We start from the raw sequence: 21,918 nt of genomic DNA, 5'->3' as shown, positions 1-21,918 counted from the left end.
TCTGCCAGGCAACCAGCAACAGAACAAGGGGACACAGTCTCAAGTTGTGCCAAAGGAGGTTGGATCTGGATGTTAGGAGGAAGTTGTTGTCAGAGAGAGTGATTGGCATTGGAATGGGCTGCCCAGGGAGGTGGTGGAGTCACCATCCTTGGAGGGGTTCAAGCCAAGCCTGGATGAGGCCACTTAGTGCCATGGTCTGGTTGACTGGCTAGGGCTGGGTGACAGGTTGGACTGGCTGCACAGGCCAGGCACCCAGAGCACCCACACAAATGGAGCCAGCACCAATAGCCTCATCCTGCTCCTTTCTTTGGCTGCAGCAGGGGAGTTTTAGAGCAGGTATTAGGGAACATTTCTTCACCAAAAGGGTCATCAGGCACTGGAACAGATCGCCAAAGGCAGTAGTGGAGTCACCATCCCTGGAAGTGTTTAAAAGACCTTTGGATGAGTTGCTCAGGGACATGGTCTAACAGCTGTGTACAGGAGATGTTTGGTTACGGAATCAATGATCTGGTCTTTTCCAATCAGGCACTTCTATGAAGGCCACTGCTGACAAGGTGGGTCACAGACCCCTTCTCCTGCCAGCAGCACACCTAATCCCTGCACAAACCTTGCTGGGGAACCTGTGACACTGGGAGCCAGCTGAATACAAAGCCTCAGTCAGCTGACAGGACACAGCAAGTGGCCCCAGGAGTTATCCTCCTCAGAGCCGGTACCTGTTGCAGAGCCAGGCTGGGAGGGGAATTGCATTAAGCTGTTCAACAATGAGAGTGAAGCTGTTGGGAGGAGGATTCAGGGAGGTGGTGGAGGCACCGTCCCTGGGGGTCTTCAAGAAAAGACTGGATGAGGCACTTAGTGCCATGGTCTAGTTGATTGGATAGGGCTGGGTGCTAGGTTGGACTGGATGATCTTGGAGGTCTCTTCCAACCTGGTTGATTCTATGATTCTATGATTGCTGAGCAGGGAAAGCCACCCCAGAGCAGCCACAGCCACCTGCTGTGGGTACAGCACCCACACACAGCCAGCCCCTACAAACAGGTCCCTGAGCCAAAGGAATGGAGATACCTTCTGTGAGCAGTGCCAGCACAGGAGTCAGGGCATCGTTCCTGCCACTCTTTGGGCTGGCCAGCTTGCACAGCAAGGGCCTGCCTGCCCTGGGCTGCTGAGCAGCTGCCACAGGGTTTTGTTTGACTTCTTTTTTTTTCTCTCTCAGCTGGAAGCTTATTGTGCATTTCCAACAGCAACAGGGTGACCCAGGTGATAATTCAGCTGCCACTAGGCCTGGCACCAGCACAACTTGGACACATTTCAGACACCTGGCATCACACAAGGAGGGAGGGAAACAAAGGGGATCGATACCCTCTGCCCCAGAGGCAAACAAACTGCATCGATTGACTCCAGCAGCAGCAGAGACTTGCAGGAATGATCTGGGTTTCAGCAAGGCTTACAGAGACAAACTTCTCCACGTGTTTTCCTCTCCCTAAGGAAGTGGTTCAGGATCCCCCTGTGCCTCCTTCCCTGAGGAGAGCTGTGGGGTAAGCCCTCGTTTGCTCCATCTCTCAGATGTCTGAGGCCAAACCCTCCAGGAGCACACATGAGGGCAAGAGGACCCAGGAAACTGCCAACCCGCCCTGGGATGACTCCTCAGAGAAAGCATTCAATACAAACCACATTTCTTCGCTGCAACAGAAATGTGAACAATGAAGTGACAAGGTTTAGAGATAGGTGTGCAGAGGGAGACACAACCCGTGCCTGCAGCTGCCAGCACTTCAGCTCCAGACATCCATCCTCTCTTTGAAGAGGCTGCTGGGAGGCACACACAGCTCCTGTGGTCCTGGACTGCAGGCTGGCTCCTGCTTTTGTACTTTCTGGGTCTTGATCCAGAGGTCTTTACATGTACTTTCTCCTCCTGGGGCTCAGCTCAGGCTCGAACTCTCCCCTGCACTCTCCCACCCCCACAGTCCCTGCCAGCATTTCCTGCCATTCACAGCTCCACGCTCGACAGGGGTCAGGGCTTAACACTTCTCTCTGAACTGAACTTTGAACTGCACTGAATTTCTCTCTTGACTTTGGAGGTGCTGACCTTCTCCTGACATGGGTCAGTGGGTCCCCCTGGCCAGGCAATGAGCAGAACTCCTCAAATCCTGACTCAGCACTCACCTATAAACAGGTCACAGTCCTCTGTGAATGGGACACTGCTTTCTAGGTCAAAATCTCACCCCAGCATTGCTCCCATCCCAGGAGCAGTGCATGTCCTGAGCCTGTGTGTAAAATGATAAGCACAAAGCCACCATGCAGATAAGACACTGCTCTCTCTGGGCACACCCCAAAATGGTGCAGGGCAGGAGGGTTTGGGGAAGAGGAAGGCTGCTAACTGTGGTTCCCAAGGGCCAGATCTTAGTCAGCAGTGCCAGTGGCAGCTGGTTGCTGCTTTTGGGAGGTCGTGAAGGCTTCCTGCAGAGCTGTTGTGCTCCTGCTGCCTTTCCCTCTCCTCTCCCTTCACCCTTACACTGCTCTTCTGGCTGCCCAGCTTGATACTCAGCCAGCAAGGACATAAGCCAGTGATAAAAGGAGAGAGGCTTTTATTTATTATTCAGCCATCTCCAGGGTTTCAGTGCCACAATGCATTACCCTACTTCCCATATGCATTATTTATTTCCTGGTTCGACACAGGTAAAGCTAAAGCGAATGTGAAAGATGTTTGAAGCTCATACACAAAAGACTAATCCAGCCCAGCTTCCCCGAGCTGAAATCCCTACCCTGCTCAAAACCCAGCCTAAAGATGAAATCCTACTCCTGCTGAAGTCAAAGAGAGGTTTTAATAATGGATTTCCAGGGCTCAAAGCTTAACAGATGTCTGAAGGAGTGGCCCTGGATGCACATGTCCCCTCCCAGGCAGCCCAAAGCATGTCTGCCCAATCACCCATCCCTTTGGAGGCAGGGCTGCCCTCACCACCTCCAAGACAAATGGTTACAAGCTTTCAGCAGCAGTGACACCAGCATCGTGAAACCAAAACATCTCGGGACCTTGCTGCTACTTCTTTTAGGTTTTGGCATGGAGCATTCGAAGGGAAGCAAATTCAGGAACCGGAGATGTTCCCGAGCCTTTGGGTCACAGCCTTACTGCCATCTGCAAAGGAAGCAATCAAATTTCACCTCAACCCCACTGAATCCCAGGCCAGTGCTGGTGGCTGTCTCCACAGGCTGCTCACCATGGCAGGAAGGCTGCTTGTGCTGGGCAGCTGCCAGGCTCTCACCTCCCACACTGGCTGCGATGAGCACCAGCTCTGCTTGTTAGTGCCAGGTTCTTCTGGACATCATTTCTCTAGAGAACAAGGGGATTTCGTTGGATAACAACAAGATTTCTTTGGATAACAACAGGATTTCTTTGGATAAGCTGTATTACCAGGAAGAAGGAAGAGGAATTTGATCCTCCACACCTCGGTCCCAAGAGGAGAGTGAAAAAAGACCATCTGAGACTATCCTGGCATTTATGTTCTGCTGAAAGCTGGCACTCCCCGGGAGTTACCCTGCAAGGGAAACGCTTTCTGTTTTGTTGACCCTGCTGCAATGGATTGACAAAGTCAGACAGGGTGAGCTTGCAACACTCAGCCTGCAGAAACGTGCTTTGCCATCCCTGAGCACACACACAGGGATGATGAAGTGGAGCTCCTTAGTGCAGGGACACACTGGCTTCCCTCTCCGCCTTCTCCCGCCCAGTCACACCAGGCTCTGGCACCTTGGTGGGTAATTAGCAGAGCAAGCTCTACTAATGTGCAGGATTTAGAGAGCACTTAGACAGCATTCCCTGCTGGGAAGTAAATGAGTCCCTTACCTGAGCGTGGGGCCTTGTCCCATGTGGTGGGGGGTTCCCCAGGTAATGTCCCTGCATGGCTGGGCTCCAGGGATCCCACCTTTCCATGCCACCTCCATGCTTCATCCTGTCCCTGTCTCCTGCCTCCTTGCTCCAGGACTGGCTTTTGAATTCAGACTTCTTGCCTAGAAGCAGCAGGATCTGGAAAGGAAGACCACAGCTGCTTACACTCAGCATGAGCATCACAGAACCCTCCCAATTCATCATAAAATCATCATGGAATCATCACAGAATTCATCATACAATGCATCAGGTTTGAAGTGACCCTTGAAGGTCATTCTGTCCAAGCCCTCTGCAGTGAGCAGGGACAGCAGATTGCCCAGAGCCTCATCAAGTTTGACCTCGAATGTCTCCAGGAATGGGGCCTTCACCACCTTTCTGAGCAATCTGTTGCAGCATTTCACTACTCTCATTGTAAAGAACTTCCTCCTAATGTCCTACTTCCCTCCCACCAGGACCAGCTTGGAGGAGATGCCCCTCATATGAGCAGTGTGCTGCTGGTGCCCAACGTCAGGCAGGGCCCAGCCACTAGCTCCCAAACCCTGTGTCCCACTCTGACTCTGTGGCTGTTCATGCACAGAAGAAGCTTGCTGAAGAAGCACGATAGAGGATGGTTGCTGGGCTTGCAAGAGCAGGGTCAGGAGAGGACAGTAACAAAGTCATGCCAAGAGCAGTGACCCTCCCTGCAGCCAGCTCCAGGGGGCTGAAACCCTTCTCAGATATGCAAGATCTCCCAGCTGAGAGTGTTGATACAGTGATTAGGGTGTTTGTTATGTTAAATACCACTACTTAAACAAGCCATGCCCTTAAGCATGGGGTTTGGGAGCCCAAGTCAATATTAGCTTGTGAGCAGCAGCAAGCAGATAAAAGCTGGAGCTGGTGAGGACAGCCTCTCCCATCTGCTCCACAAGTAACGCCTTCACCTTAGCTTTCAAACCTTCTTTGATCACTCCCCACAATTGTCTTGTCGCCAGAAAAAGGAATGCGGGTTTGCATAAATAAATTTGCTTTGATGCCGTATCCCTGCGTTTTCTGCTCATAAAACGGCCCCGGTGCAGCCCATCCCCAGGTGGAGTCCATAAATCTTAGCTTTCCCCTCCTCAGGAGCACGCAGAGGTCCCTCCAAGAGGCAGGGAAGGTGCACACATGCTGCGACGCTCTGCTGAACGTGGGGAGGATTCATCACACGCTGCAATTTAACCGTGCACTTAAGTGATTTGCTGAACTGGAGCATTAAATGGGAAGCAGCAATTTCTTTTAACTGCCTATAAATACCATAACTTCTTCTCATAGCTGGAGCTATTTTTTAATGACTGGTGCTTAGCTACATTGAAGTTTAAAACCCCGTGGAAAAAAAAAAAAAAGGAAGGAAGAAAAAAAAAGTGGTGGTGGGGGGAAAAAAAGCCCTACTTCAGCACATGGCTAGCACAAAAGCAACATTTCTTGTCCATATGGAGAACATATTGGCTGAACCCAGCTACGGAGCGACCTTTATCTTCGCTCTTGAGATGAGACCAATTAAGTCGGTGGTGGCAGTGCTGCCGGTGAGTTATCGCTCTCCTTCCTCAGGCAGATAAAGGTCAGGCATGAGGCGGGTGATGGGATGCTCGCTGCACGGCGGCGGCTGGGTTAGCTACCTGTTGCTTTGAGACGACTGCTGATGCCCACAGGCTGCTGCTCCTTGCATGGCCCAGAGGCTGTTGCAGCTAATTGAGAGATTTTTTTCCACCCCACCACCACCACCCCCCGCCCTTTACACACACACTTTGTGCAGGATGCTTGCGGGAGAGGGAGCGGCACAGAATCACAGAATGAACCGTGTTGGAAAAGACCTCTGTGATGGTTTGGGTGTTAGAGCCTATAATCGAATTCCTCTCACTAAAATATCCCAGCTAGGCTCAAACTAGCACAACCGCCAAGATCACCGAGTCCAACCTATCGCCTAACCCTCCTAATTAACTAAACCATGGCACTAAGTGCCTCATCCAGCATCCTCTTAAACACCTCCAGGGATGGGGACTCCACCACCTCCCCAGGCAGTCCATTCCAATGCAAATCACTCTTCTGTAAAGAGCTTCTTCCTAACATCCAGCCTAATCCTGCCCTGGTGCAGCTTGAGACTGTGTCCTCTTGTTCTGTCACTGGGTGCCTGGGAGAAGAGACCAACCCCCACCCGGCTACAGCCTCCTTTCAGGTAGTTATAGAGAGCAATAAGGTCTGCCCTTATTCCAGGGGACTCCTTGTCCAGGATGCTTGGGAGAGAGAGAGACTTCAGATGCCTGTGCAGACTGAGCATCCTGAACTGAACTTCTGCAGCCCCCGGAGGTTTGTCCCCCCCGGCCCCCGCCCCGTTCCATCGCAGGGGCACGGCAGGGGACCGGGGGGCACATGGTGGCCTTGGAGCCGTATATCACCACGGCTGGGTATCACGGTCAGGGCGCAGGGCAGCCACCTCCCCCAGGGGATGAATTATGGAGCAATAAACCACGCTCGTCTCAGCAGAAGGGTTTTATGCCCACCATCAATCAAGAGACACAAACAGCTCTGTTCCCAGCAGGACTGGCAGAAAGCAAGGCAGAAATGGGTGCACAGGGATCATGGGGCTTTATGGGGGGAGTCTGGGTCAGGGTGGGAGAACTTAGGCACCTTGGCACCCTCCAGTCCCAGTGCCCCCCACAGTATAAAGCACCGTGGTGCTTTATATGAACGCACACACACAGAGAACCTCTCTTAGTGCCTGGAAAAGCACCAGACAGAGGTCATGGCCGTGGCTGTGGTGTCCCAGCTGCTGGGCTGCCGTGGGTCTTGTTTAAGCCACATGGATTTAATCTAAAGAACTGTGGACAAGCCTGGCAGCTGCCAAGCTGGGGACTCCTGGAGCTTGCACCCATGTGCCCAGCACTGCCCAGTTCAAAGATTCATATCAGAGAGTACAACCCCAAACCCGCCCCAAGGAGCTGGGGAGGTTTGGGGAGCCAGGGGCAGCCAGGGCAACTGCTGGTAGCAGAGGCATTGCAGGTGCAGTTTTGCCAGCACTTGGCTCCCCACTCGTCCATTTGACCTCTAATTGATATGAAAGAATCATGTGAAATAAAAAACTACCCTCCCTGTAGAGATCTTGGAGGAAGAGAGTTGAAGACAACCATCTGGGGCTTGCAAACCCCAGCTTAACAACGACTACAATTTAGCACATCCAAATGTCTGTATTGTAAGCAGCAGCTCCTGGGCAGAGGGAATATCTCTCACCTGATACCTGCTCTCTGGTGGATTTGGATTTCCCTGACAGGCTTCTTCAAGCAGCAAAGGGGAGCTGCTTTCCCAAGCATCCCAAGCAGCCTGTTGGCAGCTCTCTGGGGCACTCAGCTACAAACCAGCCTTCTTGCCAAGACCTTAAGTAAGATGAAAAGGCAATAAACCTGCAGAGCCCAGTTCATTCTTCTAGAGGAAAGCACAAGCCCAAGCAGCAGAGAGATAGTGAACTCGTTCTGCTGTGGCACAAAGGAAGCTACAGCAGCACAGAGTCACATCTTAACCTCCAAACCCCTTGGCCTGTTTAGCATGGAGAAGAGGAGGCTCAGGGGTGATCTTATTACTGTCTACAACTACCTGAAGGGGCATTGTAGCCAGGTGGGGGGTGGCCTCTTCTCCCAGGTAACGAGCAATAGAACAAGGGGACACAGTCTCAAGTTGTGCCAGGGTAGGTCTAGGCTGGATGTTAGGAAGAATTCTTCACAGAGAGAGTGATTTCCCATTGGAATGGGCTGCCCAGGGAGGTGGTGGAGGCACCGTCCCTGGGGGTCTTCAAGCAAAGCCTGGCTGAGGCACTTAGTGCCATGGTCTGGTTGACTGGATAGGGCTGGGTGCTAGGTTGGACTGGATGATCTTGGGAGGTCTCTTCCAACCTGGTTGATTCTATGATTCTATGATTCTATAACATCCCCCTGACATTTCCATGGGGAGAAGAGCTGCCTCACACACACCCAGACCATCACCTCTCCTCCTCTATCCTGGTTGGACATTCAAGCCTTCATCACTGCTGGAGCTCACTCCTCAGCTGCATCGACGGCAGTATGAGTCTCACTCATCTTCCTGGATCCCAACCTGCACTTTTTCTTCTGCAGCAGATACTTCAAGGACATGAATGATGGGGGATAACGACACAACGAAGTGCCATTCATGCCTTTGTGTACGGTCTTTTCCCTGGCTCCAGTTGGCTTCTATAAAGCCATCAGCTTTAACGAGCGGTTTGTTGTTACCCTAGGACGCAGGATCTTATATCTTCCCCATGCTCTGCCATGAAAGTTCTCCTCGCTGTTTGTATAGATGTATCTTTTTTTTCCCCCCCAAGCTAAAAATAGGATTATCTTTTTACCAATCAAGCCTGTCTGGGATTATGTATTCAAAGAGTGTGATCTAGAGACGTGGAATAAAGGTTTAATGAATCACAAAATTGAATTCTTTAGGGGCTGGCAGCATTTTTCTGAATAAAACAACAACTTAATGCCCTCTGTGTTGTACTTTACGAACTGGGACCTAAACTTATCTTGTACAAAGGAAATTACAGAGGCAATCATGGGAGGTCTTTTATTAGTATTTCTTCTCTCCCCGGCACAGAGTAGAATATGAATTGATTGACAGAGATTTTTTTAAGTGCCTTTGATTGAAGAGATGATCTCTGATAAGCTGCTGGAGGAAAATAGAAGCCAACAGCTGCTCCATTTAACATCAGTTAGCCTCCAGTTCTGGCGGTTTGCTAAATAACTCTTTTACATTCATCAAGGCATCTCCGTGTCACAGCCACCCTGCATGCACCTCCCTGTTTCTGCAGAGCACTGGATGAGGCTGCTTATTCCATGCTGCTGTGAAGAGAAGTTCAGTTGTGATGCTGACAACATGCACAGCTCCTTCTCCATCTTACCAGGTGGATACTGGCATTTGAAATTACCCCAGCAGCTTCTGCCAGTGCTGTAGCCCTTCTTAAAGCATCATCATCCATGTTTTATAAAGCCCTGGAGACAAAATAAGCCATTTATTGCCTGCAGCATTGTGTCCTGCAGACAATTAAGACATACATACTGAATCTTTCTTTTGAGGGGGTTGCTGATCCCTGGATCATCCTGCCCTGCTTTCTCTCAGCTTACAGCACATGACAGCAAGCCATTGCCAGACCCATTTCATAACTCTGGTAACTGCTTATTGCCATAAAAATCCTTCGCCTGCACCATGCAAATCATCTTTGTCTCAACACTGTCACTGCCCTATTCATTCTCACAGCCCTGAGGTGCCTAGGGAGGGGATTCTGCCAGCTCTGTGTCCAGCTTTCACTTCCTCAGCCTGCCAAACCAGGAGAGGTGTGGGCACAGACTGCCCCAACACATGGATGGGTGTGGGGGACAGAGGCAGGATGGATCTTCATTGCTTATGCCACTGGGCAGGGAGTCCCAGCCAGGGTCTGCTCCCCATGGAAGGTGTGCTCCATGGAGACCTTTTCCTGCTGCCATCTCACAGAATCATCATAGAATCATAGAATCATAGAATCAGCCAGGTTGGAAGAGACCTCCAAGATCATCCAGTCCAACCTATCCCCCAGCCCCATCCAATCAACTAGACCATGGCACTAAGTGCCTCATCCAGTCTTTTCTTGAAGACCCCCAGGGACGGTGCCTCCACCACCTCCCTGGGCAGCCCATTCCAATGGGAAATCACTCTCTCTGTGAAGAACTTCTTCCTAATATCCAGCCCATACCTACCCTGGCACAACTTGAGAACTCCAGGGCATTGCAGCTATAAAGGGCATCCAAATGACCTCCAAATGGCAGCAAATGTGTGAGTGTACATCTGTGATGTCTACTTCTGTGTGCATGAGCAGCCCTACATGAGCACAGCTGCAAGGTGAAAAGTCTCTCACTCAGCTCTTCCCAGCTGTGGGTCACAGGCGACTCCCCAAGCCCAGTCCCATGACAAACAGCTGCCTCATGCATAAGCTGCCCCAGCAGATGTGGGAGCAGGACCAGAGTGGTGACCTGGAGCAGTATGTTCCCTGTGTTTTGGAGACTCCAGGAGGAGACTGGATCTCCAGTGCCTCATTCTCCCCCCTCACCCGGCCTCACAGAGGAATTTATGCCCCACAGCTCCCCTGTGAGCAGTGCCCTGAAGCACCAAAAATTAATCTCTCAGTGCAGTTTTATTGCTCAGTTCAAGGTGCAGTGGAAAGATGTTCTCCAGCGTGGTTGTGCTTTCCTCTTCTTCCTCTCCCTGTAAAGGAGGGGAGGAAAATCAAGCCCCTGGCTGCCATCAGCACCTTCCCTGCCCTAGGCACTCTTGTTCCAGACCCAGCAGCCCTTCCACACTAGTTGCAGCCTGGTTTATTGGCAACCTGCACTTGATGCTCTCCTGTAAAGGCTCTGAGGGGCTCACAAGCTCCAGCAAAGCCTTTTCCAAGGGAAAAACTTAAAGGGCTTTGCAAGAACAAAGCTAAAAGGGCTTGTAATTATTTGAAGTTGGGCAAGGACTAAACGAGCCAAGTGGAGTCATTATCCACTTCAGATCTTCACAGCAAGAGGGTGCATATCTCCTCCAGCTACAGAGCTGGTCAATTCAGAAGCTTTATTTATCCCAGGAAACCTTTGGTCTCCCAAACCAAGAGCAGGTGCAAACACCCAGCCCTGTGGAGTAGCCACCTTGACTCTGCTGTGGTAGAGAGGAATAGCTGATGCTAAGCAGCTAAAACTTGCTCCAAAGTGCCCTGCCCTGGCCTGGACACATTTTCCAGAGGCTTTCATCCCCTCTAGTCCCTCTCACTGCCCACTGACCTAACTGGGGCTGAGGGGAGCAGAGCAACTGGTAAATTCAGGAGAGCAGCAGCCCTGGGAGAGATTCTACAGGCTGCATCTCTCCTCTCCCCCTACACTGCTGTGGCTTAAAGAACGAGTGGGAAGAAACAGCAGCTTTGGCCATTGCTTCTGATGAAGCTCTTGCTGAGGCAGAACTGACTTCTTTCTTCTTCTGCAGGACTCCTCCTGCTGGAAAATGCCCCCTAGACTATGCCCTGCAAAATATGCCAGCTTGGACCTGTGCCAGAGCATTATGATCAGGCCTTATTGGGAGTGCTGCTGTCAGGGGAAGCCACCTCCTGCCCAAGGCAGCAGCACCAACAAGAGTCCAACCTGATTGTTGAGGTCCCTGAGTAGCAGCAGCTGTGGCAGGGGCCAGCAGGGACTTCCAACACGTTTGGGAAGGACTGTCCACAGAAGTCAGATCTGCTCTTACTATGTCTTCCTAACAGACAAGGAGAGGAGCTGCATTTGTACGATGTGTGAGCTCATTGCAGAGATGGAGGGGAAACTGAGACAGCACTTTCTGCAACACAAATGGCTCTCAGGGTGCTGGAGGAGGGTTGCTTCAGTGCCCTGGCCCAGACATGCATCCTTCTCAGTGACAACCACAGGGAATGAACCTGCCTGTTGCTGGAGGTCAGGACTGTGGCTGCACTGGAGTCAGCAGAGAGGCTGCAGGACATCCTGCCCACTCTGCTGCCTCCCTGCAGCCCCAATGCTGGAAATGCAGTCTCCTCCTGAGGTCTCCAAAACACAGACACAAACCCAGCAGAATTTGGTTTCAAGACACAATTTCACCACAATTTCATAACCATGAAGCCAAGCAAGCCCTCCTGTGCCCTGCCACACTGGGAGCTGCCTGCGAGCTGCGCGTGTGGCTGAATTTGTGAGCTCTGTAGTTATAGCAACAGGCACTGCTGGTTATCAGCAGCACTTATGCAACTCTTGGCTGCACCTTCAAAAGTGCAACCCACTGCACAAAGCCTCTGAGCAGTGACAGTGACCAAAAATGAGGTAGGTGGCTCTCAGGTGTGGCATGATCACTTTGCTGCAAAGCAGAATCAGAGAATCACAAAATGGGAGGGGTTGGAAGGGACCTCTGTAGGTCACCGAGTCCAACCCTGCTGTCAGAGCAGGATCACCTAAAGCAGATCACACAGGAACAGCCTCTTTCAGTGTTCTGCCATTCCCAAAGGAAAAAAAAACCTTCTCACGTTTAGATGGCACTTCCTACGTGCAAGTTCATGCCCACTAGCTCTTGCCCTGTCACTCTTCCTGACACCCACCCTCTAGATATCGGTAAGCATGACTCAGGCATCCTAGGAAGTCCCCAGCCACCTTTGCACCGTCACCCATGGGCACAGAGCCATAAAAAACAATGAGAAGAAAAAAGCCCAGGGTGCCTCCTTTGCTTGCAGAGCCCCCAGAGGGTTCAGTCAGCATTATGCAGGGACAAGACAGACACCCACTGCTGCCTGTGGAAGTGAAAAGCTCTTTGGCACCCAGCGTGCACAGGGTCAGCAAGGCAAACTGGTGTCTTTAAGTGACACTTGGCTGATTTTTCTCTTCTTCACAACATGAGCCAGCCTAAAGAGCAGTTCTCTTGCCTACAACGCAGACACCCTGCTAGAAAATCAATAGTCATTTGGTGAGATGCTGGCACTTGGCCCGCTGCATTGCAATGCCTGGGGAGGAGCAGCTCTGCTTTGCCAGGCTTCAGAGTAAGCAGAATGGCCTTGGGCAGAGACTCTCAGGCCATCTGAGCAGCACAACCTGATAAATCCATCTGAAACATCAGAGGCTTCATTCTGTGCCTCTCCAGGGGACTGCCCCAGCTCATCAGATGGCAGAGAGCAGGCTGGAGGGGTCCCTTGGGTCCCCCATGTCCGCTCCCCAAGCAGTATGGTGCTCACCTGCCTGCTGCCCACCTGCTGTCTGAGAAGCCCTGAGATAGGGAGTGCCCAGCTCACCTCTAGAGCCTTGCCAGGTTTAGGTGTCACATCTGTATGAAACACCTCCCAGCCTACACCAGCAACAGGCAGTGCCAGCTGGCCCCAACGTGCAGGGAGGACACTTGGATGATCTGTAGCAGGAGAGTGGGCAGAGAGCTCCCCAGAGCCAGACCCATCACAGACCTGCTCTCAGGCTGCTCCAGAGACCATAAGGCACAAAGGGTAGGTACCAGCTTATTACCAGGGAATCACAGAATGACAGGATAATAGAATCACAGATTGGCTTGGGTTGGAAGAGATCTTTAAAGGTCATCTAGTCCAATCTCCCTGCAGTCAGCAGGGACATCTGCAACTAGATCAAGTTGCTCAGAGCCCCAAACAACCTGGAATGTTTCCAAGGATGGGGCATCTATCACCTCTCTGAGCAAGCTGGGTCAGTGTCTCACCATCCCAGGCACAAAACAGTTTATCCCTTCTCTCTAGTCTAAATCTCTCTTTTAGTTTCAAGCCATCACCCCTTGTCCTGTCACAAAAGACTCTTCTAAAAAGTTGCTCCCCAGCTTTCTTACTGGCCCCTCTAGGAGGCAAGGCTGAGGATGCTGGGGGTGTGCAGCCTGCAGAAGAGGAGGCTCAGAGGTGACCTCATTGCTGTCTACAACTACCTGAAGGGAGGTCGTAGCCAGCTGGGGGTTGGTCTCTTCTGCCAGGCAACCAGCAACAGAACAAGGGGACACAGTCTCAAGTTGTGCCAGGGGAGGTCTAGGCTGGATGTTAGGAGGAAGTTGTTGGCAGAGAGAGTGACTGGCATTGGAATGGGCTGCCCAGGGAGGTGGTGGAGTCACCATCCCTGGAGGTGTTGAAGCAAAGCCTGGATGAGGCACTTAGTGCCATGGTCTGGTTAATTGGCTAGGGCTGGGTGCTAGGTTGGACTGGATGATCTTAGAGGTCTCTTCCAACCTGGCTGATTCTACATAGAATCCTATGATTCTATCCAAAGACCACAAGAAGTTCTCCCTGGAGTCTTCTCTTCTCTAGGCTGCACAACCCCAACTCTACCAGCCTTTTCTCACAGCAGAAGGGTTCCCTCTTGAAAAAGCTTAAAATAGAATCACAGAATCATTTCTATTGGGGGAAATCCTTTAAGATCATCAAGATTTGAGCAACTTTGAACCACAAGCCCAAAAGCTGATGGCACATTTGTTTCAGCAAGAGCAGAAACTGCTTTGTTTCTGTGAATGAAGGGCAGCCCCAGCAGGGCTGGGTTTCAGCAGGTTTCGAAGGGCAGCAGAGATACTACTTTTAAACGCTAAATAAAACCACAGCAGCCTGACCTCAGGAATACAATTGTCTGCTTTAGTGCACTCCTGTTTCTTTAATTCTTCTCCATCAGTGCAGATATATGAACTGCCACAAGCCCCTGCCACCTCCTCATCTGCCTGCATTACAGCCTGAAGCACAGGACCTGCTCTGGGTTACAACCTGCCCGGGAAGCAAATCCCCCCCGGAGAGCAGGAGGGGAAGGACATGACTCTTTTCCCAGGGCACTGTCTGTGATAAGAAGAGAATTAAGACCTCCAATCTATCTCTAATGGAGAGGTTACAAGAGGGCATTTTGGAAGCAATTGAAGGGTTGGTAAAGGGGCTCTGCCAGGAAATGTATGGAGTCTCATTACCTTTTATCTTCTGAGCACATAAAGTTTGCAGAATCTCTGTTTAGGTTAGCAGGAAGCCTTGGCAAGAATTATATATGCTGCCCATGTGCTTATCGAGGGAGAAAGAGCTGTGCTCCATCAGCCAGCTGTGGGGCTCAGTGGAGATAAAGACATTCTCCTGCCCAGCAGTGACTTGGGATAAATCATCCTGTCCTCTCCCTGCCGTTATGCCTAACCTCTGCCCGGCCCCTTCCAGCCGTCACACGATGTAGCTGCCAGAGGCAGGCAGGAGGAGCGTGGCTGGATGGCCCAACTGTCCTGCTGCTCTCCCTGCTCTGCGGGGAGAGATGGGGAGAGCTGAATCTACAGTCCAGCTGGACATGGCTTGTCCTGCATCAACTGCAGTCCAGAGAGGCACCAGGAAGAGCAGCGCTTGGGTCCAGCAGGATCTTAGGCTGGAGGCTGGGGAGCTGCCGGTTGGACGACACCCCCTTGTCTGCACCCAACACTCACCAGCTCCACGGGGGTCGATATCCCTTTGTGTCTTCAGCCCTGACTGCCTGTCAGGTCCCAGGAGAGGCCAGGGCACGCTTCTGCCCCACTGGACACAAAGCTCATGGAAAAACCTGGCTCTGTGACAAGCATTTTTCCTCCAGACCTCCAACAGCCCCAGGTCCCCCATGGGAGGCAGAAGAGCATGCAGGCTGAAACTCAGGTCTGCCCTACTGCTACTGCAAGAAAGGCTTTGCTGCAGCCCCACACACACTGGCACTGCTAGCACAGCTGGGATCACAGCCTGCATGGATGCTTCTATCAGCTGCAGTGTGGCCAGAATGACTACAGCAGTGACCATCCCTCTGCAGTAAGCACTGGAGAGGCCACACACCTTGAATACTGAGTTCAGATTTGGGTCTCTCACTACAAGAAGGATATTGAGGTGCAGGAACAGGTCCAGAGAAGGTCAACAAAGCTGGTAAAGGGTTTGGAGAACAAGTCCTGTGAGGAGCAGCCAAGCTGGAGTTGTTTAGTCTGGAGAAATAAGGCTCTGGGGAGAACTTCTCACTCCCTACAGCTCCCTTGAAGGAAGTTTGAGTCAGGTCCATGTTGGTCTCTTTGCCCAAGTAACAAGTGATAGTACAAGAGGAAAGGCTGTGAGTTGCACCAGGGGAGGTTTAGGTTGGACATTAGCAAAAACATCTTCCTCAAAATGGTTGCCAAGCCCTGGAACAGGCTGCCCAGGGAACTGGTGGAGTCCCCATCCCTGTGGAGGAATTTAAAAGCAATGTAGATGTAGTGCTGAGGGACATGGTTTAGTGGTGACCTGGCAGTGCTGGACTTAGAATCACAGAATCATAGAATCAAGCAGGTTGGAAGAGACCTCCAAGATCATCCAGTCCAACCTAGCACCCAGCCCTAGCCAGTCAACCAGACCATGGCACTAAATGCCTCATCCAGGCTTTGCTTCAACACCTCCAGGGATGGTGACTCCACCACCTCCCTGGGCAGCCCATTCCAATGCCAATCACTCTCTCTGACAACAACTTCCTCCTAACATCCAGCCTAGACCTGCCCTGGCACAACTTGAGACTGTGTCCCCTTGTTCTGTTGCTGGTTGCCTGGCAGAAGAGACCAACCCCACCTGGCTACAGTCTCCCTTCAGGTAGTTGTAGACAGCAATGAGGTCTGTCCTGAGCCTCCTCTTCTCCAGGCTGCACACCCCCAGCTCCCTCAGCCTCTCCTCACAGGGCTGTGCTCCAGGCCCCTCACCAGCTTCGTTGCCCTTCTCTGGACACCTTCCAGCACCTCAACATCTCTCTTGAATTGAGTAGCCCAGAAGTGGACACAGCACTCAAGGGGTGGCCTGACCAGTGCTGAGTACAGGGGCAGAAGAACCTCCCATGTCCTGCTGCCCACACTGCTCCTGATGCAGGCCAGGATGCCATTGGCTCTCTTGGCCACCTGGGCACTGCTGCCTCAACTTCAGCTCCTCTCTCCCAGCACCCCCAGGTCCCTCTCTGCCTGGCTGCTCTCAGCCACTCTGTCCCCAGCCTGTAGTGCTGCTTGGGGTTGTTGTGGCCAAGTGTAGAACCCTGCACTTGGCCATGTTAAATCTCATCCCACTGTCCTCTGCCCACCCATCCAGCCTGTCTAGGTGCCTCTGCAGGGCTCTCCTATCCTCCAACAGATCCACACCTGATGATCTGAAAGGCCTTTTCCAACCAGAACCATTCTACAGTTCTATGACATAGCACACTGGTGGACCAGCCAGGATGCTGGCAGAGTAGCCCAAGCTTTGTGTGGGCCACTTCACTGCTAGCACTCAGGGACCATCACAGCCATGCAGGCAGCAGAGAGACGTCCTCAGGCACAAGCAATCGGTGCAAATCCTGGGTCGAGCATAAAGACAGAGGCAGACACTGCCTGTAGTGCTTGCAAATCCAGAGTGTGGGCAGTGGATGGTGCTAAGGGGACTTAGAGCTGCCACAGCCACCCAGGGAAATCTGTCCCTTCCAATTGATTCAGCAATGATTACGAGGCACGCTAGGGTCAGGAGCCTGCAAATGGAGCTGCCTGGCCACAGATATACAGCATAAGGCCTGGGAAATTTCCTGTAGGCCAATGCCACCAGGTCATGAAGGGCAGTGATGCACATAACCAAGGTCCCAGCAGACACATTGCTTCGTGCAAGCCCCATATATACACCCAGAAGATAAAAGTGTGGGTGTGAAGGAGAAGGAATTAAACTTCAATTTCATCCCCACCAAACAGATGCCATCATCGGTGGGAGGATGTTGGAGATATATTGGTACATGCATAATTCCTTGCTGAACTTTTATGGGCCAATTGATAAAAAAATATCCTCCTGAGAGCAATGCAGGTTATTTCTGGAGCTCCAGTATTTTACTGGCCAGGCAGTGCAGAGTGCTGTGATTTACACAACCCAACGCAGAGGGCTGCCTCGACAGGGGGAGCATGAGCGCTCCGCGGGGAATCCTCCCCTGGAATCAATGCACAACGACTCTGTTTGGCCTGCAGAGAGATGCTGATCTAAGCCAGGATTTACGTGGATCTCTCCTGTTGGAGGAGCAGCAGATGCTTTGAACAGCAACGTTCCAAAGCAGGACAAAATTCAGTGTGATGAACAAAAACTCCACGGCTGCGCTGTGGCTTTTCATACCAGTGGCTGAAACACCTCCACAAAACCAGACGTGAATTCCTACCTACAATGTATTCATCTGTGTCTCCTTTCCAGATGCATGGCACTGGGTTGAATCCTTGCAGAGAAACCAGTGGCACCAGTAAGGCCAGTGCTGACTGATGCCCATCCTCACACAGCACAGAGTCATGGCTGGCTGGCCCATGCTGCATGCAGGCACAGCCATGCTCAGGGTTCCTGACATTTGGGGATCTCGAAGCACTTTGTAAATCATAGAATTATAGAATGCTTTGGGTTGGAAGGGACATTTAAAGGTCACCCAACCCCCCTGCAGTCAGCACAGACATCTGCAACTGGAGCAGGTTGCTCACAGCCTTGTCCAACCTGACCTGGAATGGTTCCAGGGATGTGGCATCTGCCACCTCTCTGAGCACCCTCGGCCAGGGTCTTACCACCCTCAGGATCCTGGCTGCTTTGCTCCAGTGGGAGGGACACACAGATCCTGGCTGCTTCACTACAGTGGGACAGATAACACAGATCCTGGCTGCTTTGCTCCAGTGGGAGGGACACACAGATCCTGGCTGCTTCACTACAGTGGGACAGATAACACAGATCCTGGCTGCTTTGCTCCAGTGGGACAGACACACAGATCCTGACTTCTTCATAGTGATGCCATGATAGAAAGGATGAGAATGAGACTCTGAGTTTAAAATGGCTCTACACAGCGACTTCATTCCTTCTAGCCAGGTCACTGTAATCAACTTTGCTGTGTTTGAGCCTATTCAGCAACTCTGTCTCTGCTCATCTCTCTGCACTAACATGCAGAATCATAGAATTATAGAATCAACCAGGTTGGAAGAGACCTCCAGATCATCCAGTCCAACCTAGCACCCAGCACTGTCCAACCAACTAGACCTGCCTGTAGTGCTGCTTGGAGTTGCTGTGGCCAAAGCGCAGAACCTGCCCTTGGCCTTTTTCAGTCTCATCCCCTTGACCTCTGCCCACCCATCCAGCCTGGCCAGGTCCCACTGCAGGGCTCTCCTACCCTCCAACAGCTCTACAGCTGCTCCTAGCTTGGTGTCATCTGCAAACTTACTGATGCTGGACTGAAGCCCCTGGTCCAGATCATCAATAAGGCTATTGAACAGGACTGGTCGCAGCACTGATCCTTGTACCTATTTTATTAAAATCTAATCAATCAAAGAACAAATAAACCCCCAGCAGTACTACTGAGGCCTAATTAAAGTCAAACCCAAAACTGTTGCCACCTTTCATAAACTATCTTCACTTCACCTCACAAATCTGTACTCGTGTAAGTCAGCCTGCCAGGCGTTTTTAGGCATGCAAATGACTCCAAGGCAAGGATGGGGGCCCAGTGAGCCTCTGCCAGGTGTGATCTGACCCCAAGCACTGCTCAGGCAGGTTGAGTGGTGCTATTTGCATGTTGAGTTGCGTGGATCACATCCCACTTTCCAAACGTTTGGCTGCTGACCACCTTACCCTTTTGTTCGATACCTGTCAGCAGAGTTTTCTCCAGGAGGCTTGCTCCAGCAAGGATTTTTGGCATCTCTTGGATGTTCTCAACAGCAGGAATAGCTGCTGCATCCCTCAGCCCGAGATGCCAAATTTAGCATCTCGTGGGAGGCAGTGCTGGTTATAGCTTGCAGGAATTACTTGGGGACTGTGGCCTTAGCAGACCCTGCTTGCCTCTGTGTGTCACAGAGCAGAAAGTTTGCAGTCTGACACTGTTTGGGTCCATCAGGTCTGAACACGCTTTGCAGGTCCATGCATAAAGGTGACACCAGGCAGACTGGGCCTCTCAATTCAAGAGAGGTGTAGAGACACTGAAATATGTCCAGAGAAGGGCAATGAAGCTGGCGAGGGGCCTGGAGCACAGCCCTGTGAGGAGAGGCTGAGGGAGCTGGGGGTGTGCAGCCTGGAGAAGAGGAGGCTCAGGGTAGACCTCATTGCTGTCTACAGCAGGGTCACCCACAGCAGGTTGCCTAAGATGTGCAGGTCGGTTTGGAATCTCTCCAGAGAAGGAGTGTCCACTGGGCAGCCTGCTCCAGGGCTCCAGCACCCTCAGAGGACAGAGGTGGTTTTTCTGTTTAGGTAGAACCTCCTGGGTTCTAGTTTGTGTCTGTTTCTCCTTGTCTTTTCACTGGGCACCACTGAAAAGAGTCTGGCCCCATCCTCTTGCTCCCCACTGTTTGGCTCTTGCTGAGCATTGATCAGATCCCCTCTCAGGCTCCTCTTCTCCAGGCTAAACAGCCTCAGGTGTCTCAGCCTTTCCTCCTCACAGCTCCACACCCCTCATCATCTTTGTAGTCTCCACTGAACTCTCTCTAGCAGTTTCTTGGCTCTGAGCTTTGGAGGGGGGAGGACTATCAGCACCCCACATTTGCTGGCCAGAGGGGTTCTGCAGCAAACACACAACCTCTTCAAAAGCCAAGGACCAGCCAGACTGGGGGAACCCTCCAAACCCCACAATGACCTCCCACCAGCTCAGAAAGGAAGGTATCAAAACTCTGTTGAGGGTCAAAATAAACCCCAAATCTGCATCACTTCAGCCTCTTGAAGTGGGGAGTCCAAAACTGGACCCAGTACTTTAGATGTGGGTCCCTCAACTTCCCTCAACCTGCTGGCCACACTCTCATCTCTGACCTCCCACTCCTTCCTTTAAACAGCAAAAGGAGCTTCTTGGAGTGCCAAAACAAACCTGAAGCATGAGAAGACACCCAGATGTGAGCAGACATTTGCAGAGTGCTGCAGCCAGCCAGGACCAGAGCCTCATCCCTCCACAGAGCTCTTCACGGTAACAGGACCCGACGGATTTGCAGCAGTCGCCTCCAACACGATGTGCCTGCGCTGTCTGGTGGGATTGGGGGATTTCTCTGGCTTCCCAAACTGCAACCAACACACACAAAAACATGTCCTAGTCAATAATTTATTATACCAAGATAGCAGCATAATTAAGTTACCAGAGGGCTTTGGGCAAATATCTGGCAGCATAAGGTGCTGCGTGCTGTTGGCACCGGCTTTATTTAAACACATTGGATCAATTTGAATCAATCTGACATGTACACACTTCGGGGCATGGCTAGTTTCAAATCAATTAAACTCCTTATGACTTTATGATTAGAAACCTGAGGTTATGAAACATTAATATAAAAAGCACAGTTTATAAAGGGGGGGGGGGGGGGGGGGAGGAAAGAAAGAGAGAGAAGAAAATAAAATAACAAACCAACCCCCAAAACTAAAATCCCACTGCAATGTCTCATGAAGATCACAGGAATCATTATATAAGCTTCATTAAACAAACAAGGTAAGGGTAATTAGGCTGCAAATTGAGTACAGTAGTTAAAAAAGAGAGAGAGAGAAACTCTAATTAGGAGGTGATGGCCACTTAAGCAAAACTAGGGAAGTATGGATAACTAGTTGCCTTCTGAGTGATTTCAAACAAACCCACAATTGATTTCCCATGAGATGCTGCATCTGAAGGAAAACCTTCAGCTGCCCAAGTTGCTTGCAGCAAATGGCTGCAGGACAAGCGAGGCAAAGGAATTGATTTGCAGCTTGCCTGGAAAGAGGAAAGAAGGGCACCGAGCACCAAGGCACATGCAGGGCTTGCCCAAAATAGTGAATAAAAGCCCAAAGTCAATCACAGCCACAAGTTGTGCTCTGAAGATAGGGTGCTTGGGCATTTTTCCTGTGTGGTGAAGATCTGTGCAGGGGCTTACCTGAAAGGATCAATTTAAGTCTCACTAACATGCACGGGACAGAAATGTGCACTTTAGTGCCTAGCTGATGAGAAATGAGTTTAAACTGGGGGCGGGGGGGGCTGAGAGCATTCCTAGAAGAAATGCCCCCCCCAATAGCTCTTGTGCATTTAGTGTTAAGAAATGCCAAATGTGAAAGTGCCAGCCCCTGTTAAGCTAGGTTTCATTAACAAAAGTCCCAGAGGAACTAAATCCTTCCAGTGATCACTCAGTCTGCAGAAGCAGCAGAATCACAGAATCAATCAGGTTGGAAGAGACCTCCAAGCTCATCCAGTCCAACCTATCCCCCAGCCCTAGCCAATCAACCAGACCATGGCACTAAGTGCCTCATCCAGGCTTTTCTTGACCACCTCCAGGGATGGTGACTCCACCACTCATCATCTTGCCTGGAGAGCAGCAGCCTAAGAGAGGATCTTAACAGTACTCATCAATAGCTAAAGGGTGGGTGGCAAAAGGATGGGAAAAAACTCTTTCAGGTGATGCCCAGCAACAGGACAAAGGGCAACGAGCACAAATTGGAATCCAGGAGGTTCCATCTGAACTTTGCTGTGAGGGTGTCAGAACCCTGCCTCAGGCTGCCCAGAGGAGTTGTGGCGTCTCCTTCTCTGGAGAGATTCCAAACCTGCCCTGACAGTGTGATCCTGTGAGCTGGACTTGGCACAAACTGCCTA

At 51.4% G+C, this 21,918-nt stretch overlaps 1 protein-coding gene across 4 annotated transcripts in view; it reads right to left on the bottom strand.

Moving 5' to 3' along the window:
* SHQ1 (SHQ1, H/ACA ribonucleoprotein assembly factor) overlaps nt 1-21,918 on the bottom strand; it is a 135,576-nt gene that overhangs the window by 18,505 nt on the left and 95,153 nt on the right. For 2 of the 4 annotated variants that reach the window (XM_064156209.1, XM_064156207.1), the window contains exon 11: nt 20,188-20,375. In XM_064156209.1, coding sequence (XP_064012279.1) covers nt 20,188-20,375 — 188 coding nt within the window. Of the gene's footprint in view, nt 1-8,352; nt 8,881-20,187; nt 20,376-21,918 lie in introns of those variants that run through there. The other 2 variants (XM_064156208.1, XM_064156206.1) reach the window with 2 other exon arrangements.

Source organism: Pogoniulus pusillus, chromosome 16, assembly GCF_015220805.1.
Source record: "Pogoniulus pusillus isolate bPogPus1 chromosome 16, bPogPus1.pri, whole genome shotgun sequence".
In the NCBI taxonomy this organism is placed as follows: domain Eukaryota; kingdom Metazoa; phylum Chordata; class Aves; order Piciformes; family Lybiidae; genus Pogoniulus; species Pogoniulus pusillus.
The sequence above is the reverse complement of the archived record's forward strand: the minus strand, read 5'-3'. Positions and strand labels throughout refer to the sequence as shown.